We start from the raw sequence: 8,731 nt of genomic DNA on the forward strand, positions 1-8,731 counted from the left end.
GATTCAACCCATTGTTTTGAATTCTTGAATGCTTTTTTAAATTAACAGTAGAAATGTTGGGCTTTCTACTCCTATAAACAGTTACCATTTTGGAAACCCATAAGGACAGTTCTACTCAAACCTGTAGTCAGTCACTACTCGATGGCAGTGCGTGAGAGTTTGCTATTAAGGACTTAAAATGACCATTGACCATAAAAAGTGTCAGATGATTAGATTTAGTAATTAATCAATGTTAAAGTCCTTATATTTGAGAAGACTTTCTACATTTTTCTGGCATAGTGATTATGCATTGAGCTGCTAACCCCAAGATGAGGAGTTCAAAACCATCAGCGGCTCCCCTGGGAGAAAGGAGAGACATTCTACTCTTGTTAGAAACACAGGGAATCCAGGACAGATAAACCCTCAGGACCAATGATGAGAGTAGTGATACGAGGAGGGGAAAGGGAAGGTGGTGGAGGAAGGAGAAATCGATCACAATATTGTACATATAACCCCTCCCTGGGGAAGGGACAACAGAGAAGTGCATGGAGGGAGACATAGGACTGTGTAAGACATGAAAAAATAATAATAATTTATAAATGATCAAGGGTGAGGGAGGGAAGGGGAAAATGAGGAGCTGATACCAAGAGCTCAAATAGAAAGAAAATGTTTTGAGAATGATGATGGCAACAAATATACAAATGTCCTTGACACAATGGATGGATGGATGGATTGTTATAAGAGTTGTATGAGCCCTCAATAAAATGATTTTTTTTTTAAAGAATTAAAGTCTTGGAAACTCACAGGGGCAATTCTAACCCACCTGCCGGCCCACTATGAGTCAGAACCAATTGATGCTAATAAAAAGAAGATCCACATTGTGTAGGAAATAATACAATAAAACACTCTGAGAAAAATAGCTTTATGTTTCAATTTATGGTCTAGTGGTTCTGGGTATACATGTGGGAAAAGATGATTTTAAATGCTCTTGAATGTATATTTGTAATTTTCAAATAATGTAAAAATAGAAACACCTTGACCTCATTAGAGAGTTTGTTTAGAATGTAAATTTATAGAAGTGAGGCACAGGAAGCTTCTAGAAGTATGTGGAAAGCTTTCTGTGGCATTCATTGACCATTTGGAAAGCACTGGCAGTGTTACCTGTTCAAATTTTAAAGTGATTTCGGACCACCTAGGGACTTTTTAAAATTTGAATTCTGACTCAGTTCTGGAGTAGTCTCTGAACTTTACATTTCTAACAAGCACCTAAGTGGTGCTGATGCCACTAGTTTAAGATTGAACTTTGGGTAAAGAACTAGCTGAACCTATTGTTTCTGACAATTAATGATAACAGGCTGCTTCTTCCAGGGCTTGTAAACTTTGTGGTGGTAGAAATCATAAATTTCAATGTACCTTCATGAGAAGCCTATAAAAGAAACGGGCAAAAACCCATATTTGTGGGTAATCTTGCAATATATAACAATCTTGCCTCTGGAGAACATTATGTAAGTGACATGGATATATTTTGTAATGTAACAAAACTTTGTTATTTATATATTTTGCTAATATGAACAACATAGAGGCAATGATATTCTATCAGTAGTATAAAGTGAACTGAAAAAGAATACTCTTTGGGATGACATCTCATTGTCTTTTGATTAGAGTTGAAAATGACTTTTAAAAAGACCCTCAAAGCACACTCTCACTATTTGACAAATACCAAACTCTTCCTTACATTGGAAGCAAATCTCAATATACTTTATATTGAATAGTAATCATCATTATTGAATGTCAAGCATTGTTGCATTAAATTAGGTATCTGTATTAACATTTAATATAATTTCTCATTTTAAAAATAGGCCATTTCTGCCCTGATATTCCAAGCTCATAATCACATTTAGTTTCTTCAATAAAACGTACTCATAAGTCATTTCTACCACGCGTTGGTCAGTTTGTTGTAGTATGGTAGCCTGTGTGTTGCCTGATGCTGAAAGCTATGCGACTGCTATTTTAAATACCAACACAGTCAACCAAAATGAACAGGTTTCAACAGAGCTTCCAGACTAAGAACAAACTATGAAGGAGGAATAGGCTGTCACTTAGGAAATTAACCACCAAAAACCTATCGGCAGCTTTGAACCGTTGATAAGTACTGAAGATGCAATGAACAACAGTAGAACATTGTGAGAGGTAATACCTTACCTCATCTAGAAGATGAGCCTCTCCGGTTGGAAGGCACTCAAAATAGGACTGAGGAAGACCTGCCACCTCTGAGTGGACCGAAATGACCAGTTAGAGTAAAGCCTGCAAGGGTAAATAAAGCCTTGCAACCTCCATTTGCTGCTGAGGTAAGATTTAACATGGGAAGAAACAGCTACAAAAATAAAAGAATACTAGGACTTGGAATGTACAAAGTATGAATCTAGGAAAATTGGGAGCTGACAAACATGAAATGGAACATATGAAGTTCAATATCCTTGATGTTAGTGAGCTGAAATGGACTAGTATTGGTCATTTTGAATATGAAAATAATATGGCTTACTGTCCTTGCAATCCTTGTCAAATAGGATATTTCAAGATATAGCATGAAGTGCAATGCTGTCTATGACAGGATAATGTCGATCCACACACAAGGAAAGTCAGTCAATACAACTTTATTCATATTTATGCACCATCCACTAATGGTAGTAAAGAAATCGAAGGGTTCACCAAAGTCTTCAGTTCTAAAACTGATCAAATTTGCCATCAAGAAGCATTGATATTTATTGGTGATTAGGATGCAAAAGTTGGAACCAAACAAACAAACAAAAAAAGAATAGTAGTTGAAAAACATGGCTTTGGTGAAAGAAATGAAGTTGGAAATTGCATGATAGAAATTTGCAAGACCAATAATTTGTTCATAGCAAATACCTTTTTGCAACAATACAAGTTGATGAATCAGGTGGACTTCACCAGATGGCATATGCAAAAATTAAAGTCACTGTCTGTGAGAAGAGAGGAAGGCGAAAGTCAAGATCAGAAGCTGTCATTAGGCAAAGAACCAACTAGGGAGCAGAGTATCAATTGCTCCTATGTATGTTCTGGTTAATGTTGAAGAAAATGAAAACAAGTTTACCAGAGGCAAATGAAAATAAGTCTAGCAGAGGAAGAAAAATTTGCTGCCTTAAACACTAATGACACAATGACAGATGAGCTGTGAGATGACATATGATGTTTTTTCATCATACACAAAGAAAGCAATAAATCATTAAAAAGACAGGAAAGAAAGGAAAGATCAAAGTGGGTCAGAAGAGCCTTTGAAACTTGCTCTTACTCTGAGAGTAGCTAAGACACGTGGAAGAAATGATGAAGCCAAAGAACTGAAGAAAAATATCACAGGGCAGCACAAGAAGACAAAATATTCCAATGAAAGGTGAAAAGACCCGGAGTCAGAAAATCTGAAAGGAAAAACAAACTCAGCATATTTTAAACAGAAATAACAAGAAAAAAGTTGAGCGTCAGATTGCACTATTGAAAGACACTATGGGCAAAATATTGAAAATGCATAAAGCATCAAAAAAATGGAAAGCATATAGTCATAGTGATAAAAAGAACTAGTTGACATTCAACCATTTCAAGAAATAGTATATGAGCAAGAACCAATGGTGCTGAGGGAAGAAGTTCAAGATGCACTGAAGCCTGAACCAAAAACAAGGGTCCAGAAATGAATGGAATATTTCATGTGGGAAAGATGAGACTCTCTGATCCCATAAAGAGTTACAACCTCAGAGACCTTGAATAAGGGCACTGTCAGAATCAACTCAATGGCAGTGACTGAATTTGCTGCTGCTAGAAAGATGAGGCTCTCTACTTCCATAAAGAGTTACAATCTCAGAGACCCACAGAGCAGTTCTACCCTGTCCTCAGAAACACTACAAATCATAATGGACTTGCTGCCCATGAGTTTTGCTTTTTAAATTGATTGTAGAATGGCACTTTGCTACTTTCATGTTTATTCATCTGATTACTGGCATAGTTGAATATCTTCCCTTATGTTGGTTCATGCTATAATGCATTACTCATTTACATTCTTGACCTGCATTTATTAGATTATTTTACTTAGTGACATATTGTTGTTCGGGACTATCAAGTTGTAGCAAGCCTCTGTAAACAGAAGGAAACACTGCTTGGTCCTGCACCATCCTACTACTAGTTATGTCTGAGCCCATTGTTGTTGCTACCTATCAACCCATCTCATTGAAGGTCTTCCTCTTTTTTGCTTACCAAGCTTGATGGCCTTTTCCAAAGTCTGGTCTCTCTGTCTGACATGTCCAAGGTATTCATAATCCTCACTTCTGAGCATTCTGGCTGTACTTTTTCCAAGACAGATTTTTCTGTTCTTGTAGCAAAATATTTTCAATATTCTTCACCAACACTGTTACCTGAAGGAGGCTCAAAATTTTAAGCTTATCTACGACTTGATTCTTGTCCCATCACAAGAGAGATTTCAGGTGAGGGACAAAATTCTGACCAGAGTCATAGAAGTGGTTTGAACAGAAAGAATACATTTATTAAAAGGGATATTTTGGAAAAGAAGTCCAAAGGGTTCTTAGCAAGTGAAAAAGACCTGGAGAAATGTAATGTTAGACCTTGTATTCAGCGAAAAGAGAACTTTCCACCATAGGCAGGCTTTCTGGTGGATCTTCTGCTATTGGCTGGTCCTTGGTTGTGAATCTTCTCTTTCCAGGTGTGTGCATCGCAGCACCCCGGCACCACGGACTTTGTGCTGTGCTCTAGTCTCAACCCCGAATTCAAGAGTCTATTCAACCAGTATGGTGGGGTGTGTGTGTGTGTGTGTGTGTGTGTGTGTGATGTGAACCTTCTGTTTTTCTTCTGCTGGCCATCTCATTATCTCCAGTCTCTTCCATTGAGAGGGAAATGTCTTATCTGCCCTTCACCTCCTTTTGTGATGGACAGGTCTATCCAGAGATGTGTCCCCCACTCTTCTTGGCGTTAAGATTCCTCCCAGATTCTTGCCAGCATCACCTGTTCTCCCCTTGCCAACCTCTGACTAGCTAACCACACCATAGGGCAAATGCATCAACCCTTCTACAATCTTCTTTTTTCATTGCCTAACATTGACAAACATATGAAGCGATTGAAAATTACCCAGGCACCAGAGTTCTCGATGTGGCATCTTTTCTTTGCCCGTCAACTCTTTCAAATAAGTCTTAGGAAGTAAATTTGCCCAATAAAAACATCATTGGTTTGTGGTTGAATGTTGTTCCCATGAACATCAATTGTGGATCCAAGGAAGACAAAACATTTGACAAATTAAAACTTTGCTCTGTCTAGCATGATGTTGTCTATTGGTCTGGTTGTGTAGACTGTTGTTTTCTTCACATTGAGTAGTAATCCATGCCAAAGGTTGCAGCCTTTAACTCTCATCAGTAAATGTTTGCTATCCTCCAGCATGGTTGTGTTTTCTGGATAACACAGGTTGTTAATAAATCTTCCCCAAATCATGATCCTTTTTCCTTCATGTAGTTTCATTTCTCAGAGTGTTTATCCAGCATACAAAGTGAATAATCATGGTGAAAAGATGCAACCTGGCCTACACCTTTCAAATTTTAAACAATGCAGTCTTCCCTTCTGTTCAAAGAACTGCACTTGGTCCAAATGCAGATTTAACGGAAATACAATGAAGTGTTATCATTCTTCTCAATGTTCCCTACAGCATCATTGGTTATGGCCCGCACCATTGAACACCTTTGTATAGTTAATAAAACACAACTAAACATGTTTATCGTATCCTCGCCTTTCAGCTAAGATCCATCTGACCTCAGGAATTCTACTCCCCATGTCACATCCTCTTTTGAGTCTGACTTGACATTCTGGCAACTCCATGTCAGTGTACCGCTGCAACCACTTTTGAATTAATGAGACTGTGCTTTAACCTCTGCATCCTGCTGAGTCACTTTTCTTTGGCATAGGCACAAATATGATTTTTCCAGTAAGTTGGCCAAATAGCTGTCCAATTTTCTTGTCATAGAAAAATGAGGGCTTCAAGTGCTTTATCAGCTTGTTAAAACATTTCAACTGATATTACATTAATTTCTAGAATCCTGTTTTTTGATCATGCCTTCAGTACAGCTTGGATTCCTTCCTTCAATACTGTTGGTTCTTAATCATATGCTTTTCCTTGAAATATTTGAACATTGACAATTCTTTTTCATACAATTATCTGCATATTTCTTCCAACTTTTTTTTGGATGCTTCCTGCATTGTTCAATATTTTGACCATGAAATGCTTCAATTTTTTAAATTGAAACTTGAATTTTTCTTCAATTCTTTCCACCTGAGATCTGTTGAACAAGCTGTTTCTTGACACAGGATGTGTTAATACTCATGGATATTATTCCTTGGAAATTATGTACTGCAAATATTTTCTACTGGTCTGTCATTCATATTGAAATTGTTAATGTCATTTTGGTTTGCATAGAATTAAAATTTTTTGAGTCAGATATATCAATCTTTGTCTTTCCAACTTTTGAATGCGTGCTTTGGTCTAAGAAATTCGTTTTTACATTGCAGGTTACTGAGATAGTCACATAAATTTTCTTCTAAGAGTTTTAGGGTTTTTCCCCCCTCATTTAGTATTTATTCCATCTGGGTTTTATTTTGCATATAATATAGCAATGTAGGGGTATATTTATTTTCATGTGGAAAGCCAATGGTCCCAAATCTAAAACATCCATCCCTACCTATTTGTAAAGGCTAATTGCTCTTATGGCAAATTCCTATAGAAGCTCCAGCCTCTTTCTGGGTTTTCCATTTTGTTCCTCTGATCTATTTTCCTTTTCCTGTATCTATGCTGTACTGTTTTAGTTAATACAGGTTTATGAAAGCTTTTCATACTCATAAAGCAATTCCCACCAAGAAGTTCTTCTTTAATAAATCTGTTTTCACTTGATAGTTTAGATTTTATTTACTTATTTATATCTTTTACAAAAGATAAAGTGTTATTTTTGAAGAAATGAAAGCTATTGTTGAAGAGTGCCCATAGGCCGGAAATAATACCAAGACTTTAACATAGGCAGCTGATTTAATCTTCCCAATAGCTTTATTATGTAGGTAGTATTAGTAATATAAAGGAGCCCTTGTGGTGTAGCGGGTTAAGCTGTAGTCTGAATCCAGTTTGAATCCCATGGGAGAGAGCTGAGGCTGTCTGCTTCTGTAAGATTTACAGCCTTAGCAACACGATAAAGCAGTTCTATGTGTCCTGACGTGTCACTAGGAGTCAGAATTGAATCAAAGGCTGTGTGTGGTTTTGTTTGTTTGTGTGTTTTCTTATTTTGTTTCTTATAATGATCTCTTAAAACATGAAGTAACAGAGACCCCAAAAGTTAATTACATTGTTCAAAGTTGCATAATCAAGAAGCATCAGAGCAAACACTTGAATCCAGGCAGTTGGAACAGAGAGAAAAAATCCTGCTTCTTGTCATGTACCTAAAAGTCACTGGCAACTGGTAGCAATTTGTAGTCCAACAGAAAGAAACGCTGCCTGGATGGGTGCCACCTTCAGTCCTGGGGAAGCCATTGCACCAGTCCATCTTGTTGAGAAGGTTATTCTTGGTTGCTCATCCTCTATTTTACCCAGCATGATGTGATTCTCCAGGATAGGACTCCTCCTGATAACATGAACAAAACACATCAGACGCTTCGCCAGCCTTGATTCTCAGGAGCACTCAGGATGACGGATCCGGCTGGGTTTCTTACTGTCATCCTGTACACAATCCTCTCTACCTGCATCATCATTCAAAAGCACCTGTTCCTCTTTGGTCTTCCTTGTTCACTGTTCCGCTTTGACGTGTGTATGAGGTGATTGAAAAGGCCATGCCTTCGTTCGGGCATGCTTAATCATCAAAGTTGTGACATCTTTGCTTTTTAACACGTTTAAGAGATTTTGTACAGCAATGAAAAAGGCTGTTGTTTGATTTTCCTTATTTCATTTTGGGGGGTGGCGCCATGGTAGTGAAGTACAAAGTTTGGGGAGGCGCTTGTATAAGTGAAATCCATTTGGGAGGAGCTTTCCAGAAACCCTAGTCACTCTCCACTGTGTGGGTGTTTCGGGGGTAGGGGTGATTGATAAAGCTAACGAGTGGAATGAAGGGTTATATCTTCTCAGGAGGCAGAGGCCAGGCCTAGCTCTAGTCCTTTCCATTCCATTCTTGGCTTTGGTCTTGGAGAGGGGTGCAAGGCTTCATCACGAGGATAGTATCCTGGCACTGGGCGTTATACAGCGCCTTCTTCAGGGCGCCTGAGTCCCCATCACAGGCCCCGCCCCATCTCTCAAACTTGTGCTTGCAGTGGGCTCCGAACTCCTTCTTCCAGTTGCAGGGAACTCTGCACTGGATGTGCAGGGTCTGGGTCCCGCAGGTGCCCTTGTGGAAACTCACGCAGCAGTCCTTGCTTCTGGGGGTGGAGGTCCCCCAGGCCCACTTAGCACACTGCTGCCTGGGGCCACCCTTGTTCACCTTGTCTTTCTTTGGGGCCACCATGGAAGTGAGCCCCCGGAGGGCAAAGAGGAGGAAGGCTCTGCGCTACATCTCATTCGCTGCCTGAGATGCTTAGCTCCCTCCCACTCCAGCCAGTCCTGCTGGGGACACTGCATTTTTGTTTTTAAGCATTGTGGATTTAGTGAAAATTTACCAAGCAAGTAAATTTTAATGAATGTTCTCTGTGTTAGATTAAAAAAAAGTATATCCTCCAA

At 38.8% G+C, this 8,731-nt stretch overlaps 1 protein-coding gene across 1 annotated transcript; it reads right to left on the minus strand.

Moving 5' to 3' along the window:
- Nucleotides 1–8,168: 8,168 nt before the first annotated feature.
- LOC101641146 (midkine-like) lies at nt 8,169–8,519 on the minus strand. The gene has a single exon (XM_045286593.1). It carries the CDS (start codon nt 8,517–8,519, stop codon nt 8,169–8,171), a length of 351 nt encoding a protein of 116 aa, XP_045142528.1.
- Between the last annotated feature and the right edge of the window lie 212 nt (nt 8,520–8,731).

The sequence above is a fragment of the Echinops telfairi genome, unplaced genomic scaffold, assembly GCF_000313985.2.
Source record: "Echinops telfairi isolate 266 unplaced genomic scaffold, ASM31398v2 ScPeMD7_9;HRSCAF=40, whole genome shotgun sequence".
Lineage (NCBI taxonomy): Eukaryota > Metazoa > Chordata > Mammalia > Afrosoricida > Tenrecidae > Echinops > Echinops telfairi.